Source organism: Pseudophryne corroboree, chromosome 1 (assembly GCF_028390025.1).
Source record: "Pseudophryne corroboree isolate aPseCor3 chromosome 1, aPseCor3.hap2, whole genome shotgun sequence".
Lineage (NCBI taxonomy): Eukaryota > Metazoa > Chordata > Amphibia > Anura > Myobatrachidae > Pseudophryne > Pseudophryne corroboree.
This window is the reverse complement of record NC_086444.1, coordinates 171,188,328-171,207,937: the sequence shown is the minus strand read 5'-3', so window position 1 is coordinate 171,207,937 and position 19,610 is coordinate 171,188,328. Positions and strand designations below refer to the sequence as shown.

The following is a 19,610-nucleotide window of genomic DNA, read 5'->3' as shown; positions in this document are numbered from 1 at the left end:
AATCTGTGAGGAGCGGGATGTACACGGTGATATATCGGAGGATGATGATGAGGTGGACATCTTGCCTCTGTAGAGCTAGTTTGTGCAAGGAGAGATTAATTGCTTCTTTTTCGGTGGGGGTCCAAACCAACCCGTCATTTCAGTCACAGTCGTGTGGCAGACCCTGTCACTGAAATGATGGGTTGGTTAAAGTGTGCATGTCCTGTTTATACAACATAAGGGTGGGTGGGAGGGCCCAAGGACAATTCCATCTTGCACCTCTTTTTTCTTTCATTTTTATTTGCGTCATGTGCTGTTTGGGGAGTGTTTTTTGGAAGGGCCATCCTGCGTGACACTGCAGTGCCACTCCTAGATGGGCCAGGTGTTTGTGTCGGCCACTAGGGTCGCTTATCTTACTCACACAGCTACCTCATTGCGCCTCTTTTTTTCTTTGCGTCATGTGCTGTTTGGGGAGTGTTTTTTGGAAGGGCCATCCTGCGTGACACTGCAGTGCCACTCCTAGATGGGCCAGGTGTTTGTGTCGGCCACTAGGGTCGCTTAGCTTAGTCATCCAGCGACCTCGGTGCAAATTTTAGGACTAAAAATAATATTGTGAAGTGTGAGGTATTCAGAATAGACTGAAAATGAGTGGAAATTATGGTTTTTGAGGTTAATAATACTTTGGGATCAAAATGACCCCCAAATTCTATGATTTAAGCTGTTTTTTAGTGTTTTTTGAAAAAAACACCCGGATCCAAAACACACCCGAATCCGACAAAAAAAATTCGGTGAGGTTTTGCCAAAACGCGGTCGAACCCAAAACACAGCCGCGGAACCGAACCCAAAACCAAAACCCGAAAAATTTCAAGTGCACATCTCTAGTAAATAGACCCCTTAATCTGTAATAAGGGACTCCATTGTCTACACATTTATGTCACTGAGACCAGAAAGCAACAATTTTCAAAACAGAAGTAACTGAAGTTAGCAAAGAGTCTCAAGAAGACTGGGAAAAATTCAAGATTGTTTTCAGAATGTAGAGGTTCTACTGAGCGTACAGATTTTACTAAGCACATTGGGATGGTAAGCCAATCATCTTGTACAGGTAGAACGTGTTTCAAACAGGCTTCTTTAGTAGCATTATAGGAACAAGAGTGCAGGTGCACCATACACCATTAAAATTATAACAACCATCATATCCAAGGTTCTTTGCATATATTGGCCAATATATGAGCCTGCCCACCTACTTCACGGTGACCTCATCGGTTAGGTCCCTAGCATTATAGGGGTTCACCTCTAGGGCGCAGAAAGAACCCCCATAAACATATCACACTCTCTATCACCAAACAAATGCTGGGCGGGATTCAATTCTTTTCACCCCTTTCTACACCCGTTCTGTTTCTGCCCTCAGGGGCATGGTATCATTAATTCAGCTTGCCGTCCTTGGAGTAGCGAGGCACCAAACCCTTTACACGGCTAAACCTGATTACTATGTGCGCAATATGCATGATAACGAGGATCATTTTAGACAGGAGATTGGGCGTGATATATCATTTGAATTCCACCCACTACTGTATTTCCTGGGATATACAATAAATATGTTTTATCAAATACTGTTTTTCCTGGGATATACTATTAATATGTTTTAGATTAATATGCTTATTTTACCTTGGATTTGATTATTTGTATTTATTAGTCTTTATTTTACTAGTTTGTATCAGTAAATTATATAGCAGTACAATAGATTTATATTGTCGGTAAAACTACTTGTTTTATGTTAGTTTTTTGTTTTCTTTTTACAGAAACAATAAATGGAGCAACTGAATTTCTTGAAATGTTGGAAACGCTGAATAAGCAGCTCATTGAAAGATATCAGGATCCCACCTTTTATAAGGTGTCCCCTACTGCAGATTCCGTTTCCATAGATCTTACCTCACTCTTTGCAGATATCTCGGTTGCGTTGAAGGACACCAGAAATCATATAGTGCGGCAGCTCACATTGCCAGACATCCTGTCAGAGCTGAGGGACATCACTATGATAGAAGGAGAAGCCGGCAGTGGGAAAACAGCTCTGCTCAGGAAGATTGCCATTCTCTGGGCCTCAGGGAGGTGTCCTGTTCTGGGCAGGTTCAGCATTGTGTTTTATATATCTCTATCCTCCACTGACAGCCAACATTCTCTGAGTGACATCATCTGCCAGCAGCTGATGGGATCCACAACATCTCTTACTGAAGAGACTATGGGGGACATTATAAAGCAATTAAAACAGAAGGTTCTGTTTCTCCTGGATGACTATGGTTTGATGGACTCCACTGTAGGATCCATAGAAGAACTTTTGAAGAAAAACCCCTGGAACAGAGTGAGTCTAGCAGTCACAGTGAGCACTGACAAAGGTTGGAAGCTGCGCCAAAATGCAAGATCCATACTGAGCATCCAAAAATTTCCATTAATGAGCACTATTTACTTAGTCAAGAACTTGTTTTCACATGATAGTGATCGCATAGATGCATTTATTTTGAAATTGCAAACATCAAAAAATTTGACAGACATTTTACAATCACCTCTGGCCATTTGTGCTCACTGTTCTTACTGGATTCAATACCCTAGTGACAATACAATTAGTGACATACATCCTTTTAAAGCATTCTTGAAATATAACCAAGTAAAATTTCCTAATGAGTCTCAAGTAGTGGATTCTCTGGTGTCGTCATGTGGAGAACTTGCCCTCAAAGGTCTTTTTAAGCACCAGTTTCACTTCACAGAACATGACCTAAGAGCAGCCGGTGTGGAAAGTGACAAGGCCATAAAATTTGGACTTTTGAGCAAATTCACAGCCCAAAGGCTTCAGCCAATATACACGTTTTTTAACCCTTCATTTCAAGAGTTTCTTGCCGGAAAGAGACTGAGTGAACTATTAGAGTGCAAAAAACAGGAGGACTTGGACAACGGTTATCACTACCTTCATCAGATAAATTCTTTTCTCAAAATCATTGGACAGTACAGCTATTTCCTGAGGTATGCCAGCAGGATTTCCACAAAGGCAACTACAAAGATCCTGACTTATTTATTCAGCTTGTATGACAGGCCTGAGGCACTGGACTGCCATCTAGACAGTAGAGAACATTTGCAGCAGCACCCAGAACTTGAGATTGATGAAGACTATTTTATTTTAATACTACGTAAACACATCCCTATAGACATTGATTATGTCCTTATGCACCTATTGATGACATTTGCCGTTGAAGTAGCAACTGAGAGCCAATGTTTACCTGAGTGTGCCCCAATAATCATGCAGTTTCTTGCTGGGAAAACGTTTGGGTTCTCTGTAAGTATGATCAACAATAATTCTGCTGAAGCTATCCTCAGTTTCATAGAAAAATACCCAGAGAGTATAAGCTTATTGAGCAGCATGACTATTAACATTGATGCAAAGAAACAACTGCTACCACCAGACTATTCAAATCTAGAAAGAGCTGTTGAAAGACATGGTGCTCCTACAGTGGAAAATGAATATGCTTCTGCCTATCAGTCACTGAATAAAATTAAGCAAGACAACGAGAAGAGAAAGAATTACTGTGATCAAGTTTATTCAAATTTCCCTGACAAAATTGTAATCAGAGACTCCATTGTGCATCCATTTATGTCACTTGGAGGCCATAAAGTGCCAGTGTTCAAAATAGAAGTATCTGCAGTTGACAGTAACAACTTCTCTCAAGTAGACTGGAAAAAGTTCCAAATCCTTTTCTCCATATCTGATCGAATTGAGCTGCTCATGACTGATTGCAGAGATTTTGTCAAGCACATTGGACCAGCAATTGAACAGTTCTCCAATTCTTTCAAAACTATAAGTATTTGTGATTCATATCTGACAACAGAGGAACAAGATTTGATTCTTAAAATGTCTTCTTTGGAATGCCTGTGCATCGGATGCAATGAAGGGGCAAACTATCCAGGTACTTTTAACCTGCAGTGTTGTATATTTTATTTTTATTTTTTATTAACATGTAGATTTTCTTTATGCTAAGTTGGCTATCCATTGTGCAATGTTTGGTATTTGTTATGAACAATGGGGGTCATTCCGAGTTGCTCGCTCGCTAGCTACTTTTTGCAGCCGTGCAAACGCTTAGTCGCCGCCCACTGGGGAGTGTATATTTGCTGTGCAAGGGTGCGATCACATGTGCAGCCGAGCTGTACAAAAATAGTTTGTGTAGTTTCTGAGTAGCTCAGAACTTACTCAGCCCTTGCGATTACTTCAGCCTGTCCGGTCCTGGAATGGACGTCAGACACCCGCCCTGCAAACGCTTGGACACACCTGCATTTTTTCAACCACTCCCAGAAAACAGTCAGTTGACACCCACAAACACCCTCTTCCTATCAATCTTCTTGCGATCGGCTGTGCGAATGGATTCTTCGTTAAATTCATCGCATAGCAACAATCCGCTTTGTAGCCGTACAACGCGCCTGTGCATTGTGGTGCATGTGCAGTAGTGACCTGATCGCTGCGCTGCGAAAAACGGCAGCATGCGATCAGGTCGGAATGATCCCCAATGTCGGACTGGGGAATGAAAGACCCACTGGGGGAATGCAGTAGTAGGGACCCTAAGGGTGTGGTCAGGCACCAGTGGGGGTGTGGTCAACTACCACAGAGGTTTGGCTAACCATTAGAGTGTGCATGGTCTAGGCTACTTGATACATATATACAGTATATCGTAAACACTGCATGTGCGTGCATGAAAATGTACCACACTAATAACAGCAATACATTGTAAAAAGTGCATCATTGTCAGGTGCAGTATAATATGTAGCATATGTATAATTAATAATTCAAGTGCACTGGAACCCAGTGGCGCACCCAGGGGGGTTTCCGAGCACCCAGAAACCCCCCTCCACAAAAAAATGTTTTTTCTTTTTTATAGCTGCATGAGTATTATTAATGGCTGTCTAGCATCCTCTGCTGCAGCCTGCTGTCTTCCTGGTAGCACTTGTAAGTGCAATAAAAGTTTACTTTATTTTAATTATAGTACATATATATCCATGTGCATACATATATACACACATGTATATACATACATACATATAAACACACACACATACATATGATATATATATATACATGTGTGTATATATATGTGTACTGTATGTGTGTGTACATATATATATATATATATATATATATATATACAATGCTCAGACCGGCACTCCAATGAATGAAGTAATCAGCTGGTGCCCTCACATATACCTCCGTATATATATGTATGCATGTTTAATATGCTCTGTATATGTGTATATGTATGTGTATGTGTATGTGTATGTATATATATATGTATATGTATATATATATATATATGTGTAGATATATGTGTATATATATATATATATATATATATATATACATATATATACACACACACACAGACACACTAGTTTTATGGACCTAGCATATACTGGGTCGCCTCAGTCCGCACCCCCGTGATTGGCTCCGCCCAGTTCTAGAAACCCCTCCATGCAAATCCTGCATTTGCCACTGGAACCTAATCCCTAGAGGAGGTGGGCCCACCAGGGGTTTCCCCTGTGGGCCAGTCTGACCCTGGTTATGATGAACTACAGTATCTGGATTAAATAGGATTTGATCAGACAGGATGAAAACCAGTTTGCCAATATACACTCATTTCTTCATCTATGATGTTAATGGAAGTAATGTAAGGCTAGGGCTCTTAATATTTTTTTTATTTAAAAAAAACTATCCCCATACTATAGATCTTGACACATTTTCGAACTTAGATTTTTATTATAAATAGTTTTTCTCTGGTTCAGCAGTTGATCGGAGTCTTCAACAATTTCAATAACCATGTATAAGTTTGCTACTGACTCTATCTCTCTTCTATTTGTTTTATCACTCATGATTATTTTATTGTACGCTCTGTTTTCTTGCTGGTTGTATGAGTTGTTTGTATGTTATGCTCTGCCATCAAAAATAAACTGCTAAATGAAAAAATAAGGAAACATATAGCAATTTAGGCTTTAAATTCCACCCCATATTCTGGTTAGGTCCCAAAGGCCTGCGGGAGACCGCAAGGTTAAGTGGGGTCACTCTTGTCTCCCGCAGACCGCAAAGTTCCCACCATTGCTTATAATGGAGCAGCGATCATCTACATTCTCTCCTCTGCGCTGCCGCCTGACAGACAGTCCAGGCCAGCGCAGCCAATCAGGAGAGCGCCAATACGTGACTCTCCCTGATTGGAGGTTGGGACCCTCTTTGACAGTAGTCACGAGGGGTCCTGACATTCGGGGAAAGGGGATACATGTGTAAAGTCCCTGGATTATAACTTTGAAGAAGAGGACCGATCAGCACTGGATTTTTGTAAGTATATATTTTTTTCAGGTACCCCCTGGATTCTACTGGAGAAGAGGACCGAGGTATTCGTGTCAACATAGGTAAGTATGTATGTATGCTGGTGTGTATGTTTGTTTAATAAACTTATACTTTCACAGTGTTTGTGTATTGTTTTTATTTGAGTATTTTTTTTGTAGTAGAACTACAGGTACCAGCAGCCCCCCCGCATGCTGGTACTTATTGTTCTCCAAGCACCAGCTTGCTGGGGAGCCTTGCTGGGACTTGTAGTTCTGCTACAAAAAACAATATTCTAATTTTACACAAAAGCCTTTCAGCCTCCCATCCACCGCCCACAGATGGGGGGGACAGCCTCGGGCTTCACCCCTGGCCCTTGGGTGGCTGGAGGGGGGGTACCCCTTTAAGGGGTCCCCATTCCTCCAGGGTACCCCGGCCAGGGGTGACTAGTTGGTGATTTAATGCCAGGGCAGCAGGGACCAATATAAAAGTGTCCCCCGGCTGTGGCATTATCTCTCTGACTAGTGGAGCCTGGTGCTGGTATTAAAAATACGGGGGACCCCTACATTTTTTGTCCCCTGTATTTTTTGGACCAGGTGCAGAGCCCGATGCTGGTTGTTGAAATATGGGGGAACCCTATTAATTTTTTCCACCATATTTTAACAACCAGCATCGGCTCTAAGAGCCCGAGGCTGGTTATTCATAGGAGGAGGGACCCCACGCAAATTTTTACAAAAACTTTTAATGTTAACGGACCCTTTCCCACAGATATGCATGCATGGATCTCACGGATCCGTACATTAATATTGTAACACTAATCTTCAAATTCTGAAATACTCCAGAAAAAAGTATTGCACACTGCTTAATTTAATTTACAAACCTTTATCAGTCATCTAAATGAAGCCCCTAACTTAGCTTATATTGTAATTTAGGATATCCTTATTAAAACATAGAATTACATCCATCAGAAAGTGCAAAATGTGTGACATGTGTCTGCACAACTAGCAAAAATGTCAAACACAACCAATATGTGTACATGGAGTACCCATGTTTGTAGCACACAAATAACTACTTTGCTAGTGAAACAAAATCCTTTATTGAAGGTTAGAACAGTAACCCCAAATGCAAAATTAAAACATACATGTTGGAATATTCAAAAAATATGTGTTCATAAATGAATGTCAAATTAACTCAAAATACATAAATGTCAATAACTTGCTTAATAAACTCTACTGAGTAATTAAAATAAAACAAAAAATGTTTGCGGAAGCTTCAGGTGTCATTTTTAGTGCAGCTTTTTGGAAGAGGATGATCCCTGTCCAGCAACATTACTTTGGGTTCTCTGGGATCTCCGTACTGGGGAGGTAACTGGGGTGATGTTGGGTGTGGTGGTTGCGGAGCTTGCTGTTTGGGATTGTGGTGGAATTGTTAAAATGTTCTGGCTAAGATTGTTTATACTGGCAGACAGTTGAGTATTGGCATCCGAATTTTGCTCAGTTGTACTTGCTAAACTTTGCATTATAAGCAGATTGTTTTGCATGATGTTGATGAACTGCTGTTGGTGTCTAAGCTGATCATCCATTAATCTGATAATGGCATGGTTGTTTTGCACATTGTCTGCACATATTTGCTCAAGTGTATTTGCAATTCTGGTCATTTGGAGGTTCAGTCTGCTGCTATTTCTTGATATGCGTGGGAGGTGATGTGGCAGACTTGCCTGAAATTGGGTTTGGCGTTGGATATAGTAGTCACCAACGATGGTTTGCTGGTGTGACCACCTGTCCCAGAAATCTGATTAGCGGATTTCCGGCTGTGCTGTTTGTGTTCTCAGTTGTGCAGTTGGTGGTGTATGTGTCGGAGTTGTCCTCATTGTGGGAGTGCTTGGTCTGGTTGGTGAAGGAGGCTGCTGTTGCTGCACAGAATTGTCATCACTAAATGTCTCCTGCTGTGTTTCCTGGGGCATGTCGTATTCTGTATGGGTTGAAATGAAGGTTAGAATAATTTAGGATAAGGTTTTTGTAGTGTTGGTCTTTCAAAAAACACATTCAGCAACCCATGCCTGATCTAGGTCATATTGGCTGGGTAAATGTTCCATAAAATTCCTAACAAAAATGAGCCACACAACACTATGTTTTTAAATTGTTTTAGGATTTTACTTTGTCAATAAGATGATTAGACACTCCTGGCCAAAGATTTTAAAATAACATTCCTAAAAAAATACTAAAAAAATGACCACAATAATCCAAAATTATAATAATTAAAAAAAAGAATGCATTTAAAACACATGAGCTGAATCTATGCCTTTCATTTGCTACTTTGGAAGCAACATTTAAGATGGCATGCTTAGCAACACAACACATCAAGTTAACAAATTAATTCATCTAGTGCCTTCTACAACATTGATGGGTAACTTTGACACTACAGCTGTTGTTGACATACACATCCCAGCATAGCCTGCGTAAGTTTACAATAGTCCAAATGACCAAAATTACGCAGCACATGCTGGGATGATAACTTCAACAACAGCTGGAGTGGCAAGGTTAGGCATCAATGTTATAGAATCTACTACCTGCAATCTGCTTGGTTGCTATGGGCAACATCAATGCTACAAAAAAACACACATCTATTGACATTGGCACTGATCTTACCATAGATCAATTTTAATGCCACAATTCTGGTGAACCTTGCTATGAGGATAGTTCCGCTTGCACTTTCTTAACAAAATTAAAATATGCACAAGTGACGACACATATCTGTTTAACCTACACAATTTTATGTGATAAACAATATCCTTTACTTGGCACTTCTGTACTTGGCACATTTCTGTGTGACATATTGACAGGGACGGATTGACACACAGGGTTAGCATGCAAACCACCGGTACACACCACTGCATGAGGAGCCACTACTTCCTCTAGTGAGTGGGATCAAGACTGTGCACTTGTCTTAGACATGGAATTTATGTCTCATTACACTGTAGTACATTATTGTGTTTTGCACGCATCTGTGTAGACTGACACCACCTTTGTTGGCTTTGACCAGGCCAAAGAATGGGTCCTTTACAATAGTTGTCCCCGGTGTGCCCTTCATGTCCCAGTACGAAGGTGCATGCTGACGATGTGTCTTAAAAGTAATTTTGACACAACAAATATGAATGTGAATCACTGTCTAAGTCTTGTTAATGTGATTCTGTGTGTACTTACCAGGAAGATGATGAGAGTGTGGCTCATGTCTTGGAGGAGTCGCCAAAAACTCTTCTGGAGGCTGTGGGGCCACAAGAGAAATGCGCCGTTGTTGCTGAGACGCGGGAACTGATTGCCTCAGTTCACTCCGTGGCCTCTTGTGTGGCCTACTTTTTGCTTGGCGAGACCCGTGTCTATGTTGACTTTGTAGAGTTGCGTGCAATGTGGCTGGGCCTATGTGGATATTTTAAAATTATTTTGTGTAGATTTTGTTGAATAAAAGGTTAAGTCTACTTTAAAAAAATGTACCTGCTTCTCCTGTATCCGCAGCTTGGGCCCTTGAGGTGGCAGCCATGGTTGTTGTTTTTCTTTGTGGAACTATACACAAATTAGACAAATATCGTAAAACATATTAGGCATGTTTTTTTTATTTTAGCATCATCTGTATAAATTCATAGAGTAATAATTTATAAAACATAAATTACATTGTGTGTCGCTAAGGCATGTTATGAAATAACTAAGACAAAATAGTCCAAGGACATTAGGATACAAAGACATTATGATGGAGAATTCTATTACTGTTTGTAGTGAAATAATAAAGCACCTAAGTCATTCTGGATAAAAACACATTTAAAACATCTTGCTTGACAAACATGAATCAGGACAAAAACAGACTCCAGGAGTTGGCCCAAAATCATATAATAATTAAAATTATTTTGAGACAAATTTGTAAAGCAGTAAAAGTTTTTAAATTTGAAAACATATGCCAAACCACAAAAACACGCTGGGAAAAGGATTACATAATAGTATGCAAAATGACAACAGGTTAAATTTCATCTGCTAATGTTAAAATGAAAACACTCACCAGCCTGTTTTGGTCGATCAGAATCACATACGAAAGTGGCCCCGACAACCTCAGCAGGAATCAAACTCCGTACAGGCTCCTCCCACTCCCTATAAGCTGCACGAAAGGCAAGTCCGCCCCCAGTTTTCCGTGCTGATTTTTCCTCCTTTGCCACCTTGGCCTTCACACGGCGTTTAATATCGTAGAAACGTTTTCTACATGTGTCCTCCGTACGCTTCAACACGCCCTCGCAGTTCACTGCCACAACCACTTTGGCCCACAGTTGAGACTTGCGACGAGATGGGACCTTAGAGGCGTGTTCGCCAAACAGCTGACGGTGATATTGCATGAGCACACGCACCAACGCCATATTTTCACCATAGCTGAACTTCACATTCTTGCTGGTTTTGGTGGTAGTGCGTGGCTGCAGAGCAGCAGCAACATCACTCTCTGAATCACTGGAGGATGAAGCAGCAACCTCACCCTCCACCTCACTCACCTCCTCCCTCTCACTAACCTCCTCAACCTCACTCACCTCCTCCCTCTCACTCACCTCCTCCACCTCACTCACCTGGGACATGGACATATTACAGACGTAATAAAATTACACTGAGAAATAAAAACACAAAACACAAACCTCCACTTCCACTACACACCGCACAACAAACACAAACACACACACACACACACACACACACACACAAACAAGCAAGCACAAGAGACCACACAATAATGACTTACAATAAAAAAGGCACAAACTGTAAAAATACAAAACAACAATAAACACAAGACTACTTACACACAATACTGCACTCACCAATCGATCACAAAACTCCTAAATCACTCTCCAACTCCATAACAACACAGACCTCTAACTCTCACCTCTCCACTAGCTAAATCCACAAGGTTTGGACAGTTTGGGGCGGTTTTATACTCCTGGGCACACACACACTTCAGGAACACAACCAATCACGTTCGAGTAGAAAAAAAACGGAAGTTCATCTAAAACACGTACGTGATTACCTAAAAGCCCGAAATCCAACCCAAAAAAATACGAACTACATCGACATCGGAAAACACGAAAAATTAAAATACGGCCGAATAGTAAATAACAGGATTTCGAATCAAAAAGTTGCACAAATACACTTTCGATGTCAGACATGATTTTTTTATACTCCAAATCGCATGAAATACGAATTGTTAGTAAATATACCATAATGAGTTTCAAATAGCTAAAACACATTGATAAATGGGCTCCTATTTTTTAAATATACTTTAGTTCTGCTTGCTTATTTTTTCGGAGAGCAGATCACACTTCCCTCTTGCCCCTTATTAAGGTATGACCCATTACCCACCGTGGCCACTGGCATCTTCTCTACAGGAGCTCTCTTCTTTTTCCCCTCCCTTGTGTTATGTCTAATGTCTTGTGCTTTGTCTATGACAGGGGTGGGGAACCTCAGGCCCGGGGGCAGTATAAGGCCCCCAGAGCCACTTGATCCGGCCCGGCCATGCTCACCTAACTGAGGGAGATGCCGGGCGCACGCTGAGATTTTGTTACTAGCGGCGCCTGGCTTCTTCCCCTCAGCAGGAGCTCACTCCTGAGCTCCGGCTTACGGCTCTGGCAGTGTGCTTGTGCGGCTGTGCAGTGCTATGGGAGAGATGTCATGACGTCTCTCCCATAGTTCTGAGGAGCAGGCGGCCAGGCAGAGAACAATGGTCTGGAAGCAGGAGCAGGGCTGGGAAGTATTGTGTTTTTTTTTCTTTTAATGTGTGTGTGTGTGTGTGTGTGTGTGTGTGTGTGTGTGTGTGTGTGTGTGTGTGTGTGTGTGTGTGTGTGTTAGAGATGAGCGGGTTCGGTTTCTTTGAATCCGAACCCGCACGAACTTCACTTTTTTTTTCACGGGTCCGAGCGACTCGGATCTTCCCGCCTTGCTCGGTTAACCCGAGCGCGCCCGAACGTCATCATGACGCTGTCGGATTCTCGCGAGACTCGGATTCTATATAAGGAGCCGCGCGTCGCCGCCATTTTCACACGTGCATTGAGATTGATAGGGAGAGGACGTGGCTGGCGTCCTCTCCATTAGAATAGATTAGAAGAGAGAGAGAGAGAGAGAGATTGTGCAGACAGAGTTTACCACAGTGACCAGTGCAGTTGTTGTTAAGTTAACTTTTATTTAATATATCCGTTCTCTGCTATATCCGTTCTCTGCCTGAAAAAAACGATACACAGCAGTCACACAGTGTGACTCAGTCTGTGTGCACTCAGCTCAGCCCAGTGTGCTGCACATCAATGTATAAAAGCTTTTAATAATTGTGGGGGAGACTGGGGAGCACTGCAGGTTGTTATAGCAGGAGCCAGGAGTACATAATATTATATTAATTTAAAATTAAACAGTGCACACTTTTGCTGCAGGAGTGCCACTGCCAGTGTGACTAGTGGTGACCAGTGCCTGACCACCAGTATAGTAGTATATTGTTGTATACTATCTCTTTATCAACCAGTCTATATTAGCAGCAGACACAGTACAGTGCGGTAGTTCACGGCTGTGGCTACCTCTGTGTCGGCAGTCGGCACTCGGCAGGCAGTCCGTCCATCCATAATTGTATAATTATATACCACCTAACCGTGGTATTTTTTTTTCTTTCTTTATACCGTCGTCATAGAGAAACAATGGAAAGAAAAGGATTGTCTCTTTGTTGGCGCACTATAAGAAGAAGAATGAGTATTTAAAATTTAACTTTTAATTCCATATGGATAAAATACCTGACAATGTGAAAAATCATGAGACAAAATTACAAACATTACACAAAAATAATAAAAAAATAACAGATCCTACTATGTGTCTTTATTGTGTCCATATAATTTATAATGCTTGACTGTGTGCAACTATAGTCAGAGCCTGGCCGCACGTAAATAACTGCTCATGTAAACCCTCATTCATTCAGGTATCTTTATTGATTACAATTTAGAAGGAGGGGTATAATACTGTGATCAGCAGTCCTTGCTCATTAAGGTTTAAGGCTTTATTCCATGTTCATATTTGTGCATGTGTGAAAGGAACCAAGTTATGTCAACTCTACATACAGTGATACTCAGTAGTTATTGCTCAAAATCCCGCAATTATGGCTCATGTATGGCTTTATCGTATAATTATTAGGTTGCTGTCTTATAGCATTACAGTGAATCGTGATTATAGTGATACAATCCTAGGGCTGCTTCTCTGTCTATTGGTTACACTCAGTGACCTGACAAGAGTATTTATGTATCAAAGATGTATTTCCACCATAAAGATAAATATAAGTGTCAGCTATCCGCTGTGTCTATTTATAACACAGAATTCCCACAGTCTAAGTACTATGCTGGCTAGATTTCAGGGGGATTCATTTGTATCTCCCACTTGTGGCTGTTCTATTGGTGTCTCAAAAGATAGCACCAGTAGTTAATTTTATAGCCTTGCCACATTCATTACAACAGTTATCACTTAGACTGCAGGTTTCCATACACTTTGTTAAGTCGTCACCAGTAGACCATCATGTCTATTTATTATATATAATATCCTGCTATAATATGATCCTGAAGCTGCTCCTCTGTATATCGGTTACGCTCTGTAGCCTGATCAGAGATACGCTTCCTACCTTAAGGATAAGTGTCAGCTGTCCGCTGTATATATATAACACAAAATTTCACACAGCCTGAATATTCTACTAACTCGATTTATCTAGGTGGTTCAATGGTATCTTTCTCTTATGGTTGTGCTATTGCCCTCTCATAGAATAGCAGTAATAAATAATTTTCATAGCATCACTACATTCATTGTAATAGTTGTCACTTGAACTGCAGGTCTCTATTCGATTTATTAAGATGTCCCTGATTATCCTGCTATAATACAATCCTAAAGCTGCCCCTCTGTCTGGTGGTTACACTCAGTAACCTGATCAGAGGTGTGCTTCCACCATAAAGATAAATATCAGTTGTCCGCTGTGTATACTTATGGCACAAAATTTCCCACAGTCTGAATGTTCTGCTAACCAAATTTATCGGGTTGGTTAACTTGTATCTTTCCCTTGTGGTTGTTCTATTGCTCTCTCACAGAATAGCAACAGTATCCTTCATATTATTGCTACATACATTGTAACAGTTGCCACTTAAACTGCAGGTCTCTATTCACTTCATTGAGATGTCCCTGGTAAACTGCCGTATTTATTTATTATGTATGGTATCCTGCAAAAAATATACACAGCCGCGTTTGAAGATAATATCCGACAATTGGGCCACACTAGCTCTCACTGTTGAGTAGGTATAAATGATCTGCTGTGTGCATTAATTACACACCTTCCCCATAGTATATGACATAATATGCTTGCGTGCTATGCTGGTCTAATTTGACCACATGCGTTCTTGCTAATCAGCTCAGGATTGAAATTCTACCTCTAGGGTAATGTAGCTATTCAGTTAATGACTCTGTATATCTGTGTGTATATTATTTATTTCCAAGTTTTATTGCTCATATAATATACACCTTATAGCTCACCTCACCTCTATCCCAGAGGATCTGACTGCTATTGAGTGAGCGTGAGCTGTTCACTGTATTTGCTGATCATACAGAGTTCCCTCAGTCATTAAAAAACTATATCTGCCTGATGGACTGATTGAATTGGATCAGGTTTGTTCTATCTGATAAGCTTCAGGTCCAGTTCTATCATATGCTGAGCACAATGGCCCCCCTATTAAATGAACGTAAACCTGTAATCACCTATCAGTGATCTTTCATCCCATCCATGAGCTTGATTATATCATATACACACTGCACCTAATGGCTAAGAATTCTTATGGTAGATTTAGCTCTATGCACACATTTTTTTAAAACATTCATTAAACTATTATTGACACATAGCAAGTGAGCTGGCGTCCTGGCGCCGCTCTGAAACGCCCACGTGCACGTTTCACTTTCGCTTCATCAGGGCTAACCAGATCGCCCTGCTCGGAGACGTTAAAAAGGCTAGACGGACCAACCGCAATGCAGTTCGGCTGTCATGTGACTTGCTGTTTAGAGACACTGAGACGTATCCCTTCCCCTCCGTATATACCTGATTATGCAACACTCTCTGATGTGGTAATGATCTGCTGTGGATAATTAATGAGAATCACCTCTAAGACGTGGGCATACAAAGTGGCAATCATATAATCTCCCATATAGTATCATCACGTGTGTCCCCCTCTCCTCCGTATTGAGCAAATTAATAAAAGAAATATTGAAGTTTTAAATGATATTATGTAAGTTGGTCAATATAAATTGCATGCATGATTCAGCAATGGAAGAGGGATCCCCATTATGTGATTTTACAATAAATGTTATACTAAATTCACTACCGGGTAACAACATGACGGGGTTCTTTACTTTTGCTGGCATTATAATCAGAAAGGGAATTTTATAGATGGACAAGCAATCTATACTAGTGTATTAAGCACAGTATATGTTATTTCCTACATAGAATCCTTCAATTGTTGTTATAATTGTGATTGATTCCAGATATGGTCTCATAAATTGAATTAGAAAATGATTTCGGGTAAGTATATACATCCATGGTTGTAAACCCTAAGAGTGTATAGTAATAATTATTGTGACATGTGTATAACTGAAGCAAAATCCGTAATAAAAGATCTGTGATTAAATTGAAAATAAAAAATAAAAATAAACGTGGTGAATGTGTTGGATCATTATTTTAGTTAGTGACCCTGTTGATTGTGTATGTCCATAAATATTAAAAATATTATGGTAATTGTAGAATTGCTAAACATCCTACCATGTGTATAAATGATGAAAGAGAATGATTGTGTGTGGTAAGTGCAGTGTGAGCCATAATTATAAAATCTTACATGTGTGTGTGTGACTGTTAATGCTACGTGAACAAATCAGCGAACATGGTGAAAAATCAAACAGTGAATCAAAAAATATTAATAAATAAAAAACGTGAAAAAATCGTGTATATGTGTGTATGTGGTGTGTGTGAAGAACATCTCTTCGTGCTCTATACGAGTACTATACTCAACTGTAATTTCATAACTTATTGATAGTATTGGAAAAGATTCCTAAATTATCCATCAGTGTTCCCCATCTGTTACTTATAAAAAAATATTGATATTCCAGAGGTTGCTACTATCAACCTAAGTAGTTCAGATATATTTATTGCAAAATACTAGTAGATAATGGTATGTCTAATGGTCTATCCAGACCCCAATATCAAGTACATGTCCTCCTCTTATATGGGGATCAGAGTTAAATTGGCTCGGTTTCTTCAGCCATTTATATTGACACTGGATTGTCATGATGGCCATATAAGATACCTTAACTTGTGCCCAGTTCTTGCTTCATGTGTAAAAACTTACATGATTAAAATCATGGTGATAGTGCCCACCTAGCAAAAATCATTGTTCACGTAACTAGAATGTGGAAATGGGGGTGATGTCCTACACATGCAGCAAGTTCACTGCTATGATCATAAAAAAGGTGAGTAACTGTTGTTCTCATTCAGTCCTTTAGGATGTTGACTTCCCATCAGAAATATCATCTTACTCTCAAATCTAAGGAGGTCACCATCAATGTCACCCCCCCGAATGCCCTTGCTGAAATGTTTCAAGCCAAACGCTTGGAGGCCCTTCGGGGTCCCATTATGCTGGCGTAGAAAGTGGTTGGCTACAGGGGTCAGAGTTTTAAATCTCAATTTGTCCTGTCTAGCATTCCTGATACTGCCAACATGCTCAAGTAATCTAACCTTTAATGGTCTTATCGTCTTACCGATATATACCATGTTGCAAGGGCAAATTAGTTGGTACACAACTCCAGAAGTTGTGCAATCAATGTAATTGTCAATGTGCCACTTCCTGCCATACCTATCCTGGTAATCAGTTTTAGGGATCATATACTGACAGGCTTTGCATTGCCTGCAGCAATAAGATCCTGTCTTATGATGGATAGGTTTTTTTTGGGATGATAGGTGACTCTTGACTAGTATGTCCTTGAGGTTGCGGGACCTCCTCCAGCTGGTTTGTACTTTTTCAGGTAGCATTTCCTTCAGATCGTTGTCCGTTCGTAAAACCGACCAGTGCTTTTGCAGGATAGTATTGATTTCACCCCATTTGTTGTTAAAAGTGCCGATAAATCTCACTGGTTCTTCCTTGGGGATTTTGACCTTGGGGACAAGTAAGGATTCTCTGGGATAGGTTTTAATGTCCCGTTTTGCTGTTTTGATGATCCTATTGCTGTAGCCTCTCTGCTTCAGTCTGTCCACCAATTGTTGTTCTCTCACAGAAAAGCTGATGGGATCTGAACAATTCCTTTTGGTACGTAACAATTCACCTTTAGGGATCCCCTTGATAGTTGCCGGTAAGTGTGAACTAGACGAATGTAGGATGCTATTTGTAGCCGTAACTTTTCTAAATACATCAGTTGAGATTGACCCATCGTCCTCAATTCTTATCGTCAGGTCTAAAAAGTTAATTGTTTCCTGGCTCATTTCACCCGTAAGTTTCAGGTTCATATCATTCTTATTGAGGATAGAAATAAATTCCTCTAAAAGAATTTGATCGCCGTCCCACAAGATGAGGACGTCATCAATATATCTCAGGTAGATTATGATGTGTTCAGTGTATTTATCATGACTTTCTTGGAAAACAATTTCCCTCTCCCACCATCCCAGGTAGAGGCCAGCATACGTGGGGGCACAAGCCGTCCCCATAGCTGTGCCCCTCACCTGGAGATAGTACCGGTCGTTACATGTGAAGTAATTTTTGGTAAGTATAAACTTCAACAGGGAGAGGAGAAAAGTATTGAAGTCGTGCTGTATGCACATATCCAAGAAAAACTTGACTGCCTCTAACCCTCTCACATGATTGATACTAGTGTACAAGCTCTCAATGTCATATGTTGCTATCCATGTACCAGGGGTGACTGTGATGTTTTGAAGTCTCGTTAGGACATCCATTGTGTCCCTGACGTAGGAAGGTAAAGAAATCACAAATTGTCGCAGATGTTGATCAACATAAATACTTGCTTTCTCAGTGAGACTACCTACGCCAGAGACAATGGGCCTCCCTGGTGGTGTGGTCTCATTTTTGTGGACTTTTGGGAGCAAGTATAATGTTGGTGTGATCGGTTTTTCATTCTTCAGAAAATCATAATCCCTTTTGGGAATGATACCTTGGGTCAATGCTTGTAGAATGATATCATGATATTGTGCTTGAAAATCCAGAGTCGGGTTAAAGATCAAGGGTTTATAACACGACCGGTCTCTCAGTTGTTTGTTCAGTTCCTTAATGTACATAGTTCTTGGCCACAATACTACATTACCCCCCTTGTCTGAGGGCTTGATAATGGTGTCCTGCCATTGGGAGATGTCTTTCAAGGCAGATCTCTCATCCTGGGACAAATTATCACTATACGGTTGATGAAAATGGTATTCTTTAAAGAGAATATCTAAGTCTCTGGATACTAAGTCTTGATAGACCCGGACAGAAGGACAGATCTTATCATCCGGAAAAAATGTAGATTTCTTTTTAATCTTGGTTGCATCAAAGGGTTGTAATATGTGAGGGTGAGAGTCCCTTGGGCTCTCTGTGTCAAGTTCCTCCAGTATTTCCACTATGCTTTGATCTTCTGCAGTTAATGTAGTGATGGTAGATGGAAGTTCATTCTGCAAAGGGGTGGGATCATGGTAGGTCTCCCTATTCTTATAGAATTTTTTCAATAGGATTTTCCTTGTGAATAGATGGAGGTCCTTCTCACACTCAAAACGATCTGGTTTATTGGTGGGCGAGAAAGAGAGTCCCTTAGACAATAAAGAAATTTGGGTGGGTGTAAGGACTCGCTCTGTCAGATTGATGATACGTAAACTGTCTGATGTTACTTCCGATACCTCCTTTGCTCTCTGGGTTCTTCTCTCCAGTCGCGCATGTCGCGCTTTCTTCTTTCCCCCCTTCCCCCTCCTGGTCTTATACTTTCTCTCCCTATATCCTCTCAGAGAGGATATAGGGAGAGAAAGTATAAGACCAGGAGGGGGAAGGGGGGAAAGAAGAAAGCGCGACATGCGCGACTGGAGAGAAGAACCCAGAGAGCAAAGGAGGTATCGGAAGTAACATCAGACAGTTTACGTATCATCAATCTGACAGAGCGAGTCCTTACACCTACCCAAATTTCTTTATTGTCTAAGGGACTCTCTTTCTCGCCCACCAATAAACCAGATCGTTTTGAGTGTGAGAAGG

General features: G+C 40.7%; 1 protein-coding gene and 1 long non-coding RNA gene across 2 annotated transcripts in view; one reads left to right on the top strand and one right to left on the bottom strand.

Annotated features, from left to right (window-relative positions):
• The window catches only part of LOC134892612 (baculoviral IAP repeat-containing protein 1-like), a 177,773-nt gene that overhangs the window by 80,022 nt on the left and 78,141 nt on the right, over positions 1–19,610 (top strand). Inside the window, exon 6 of the mRNA XM_063913627.1 lies at positions 1,779–3,929. Coding sequence (XP_063769697.1) covers positions 1,779–3,929 — 2,151 coding nt within the window. The remainder of the gene's footprint in view (positions 1–1,778; positions 3,930–19,610) is intronic.
• Positions 7,398–9,887, bottom strand: LOC135059223 (uncharacterized). Its single transcript, XR_010245640.1, has 3 exons — positions 9,817–9,887; positions 9,529–9,741; positions 7,398–8,296 (listed from the first exon to the last, which is right to left on the bottom strand). It is a non-coding gene; the product is annotated as an uncharacterized LOC135059223 (long non-coding RNA).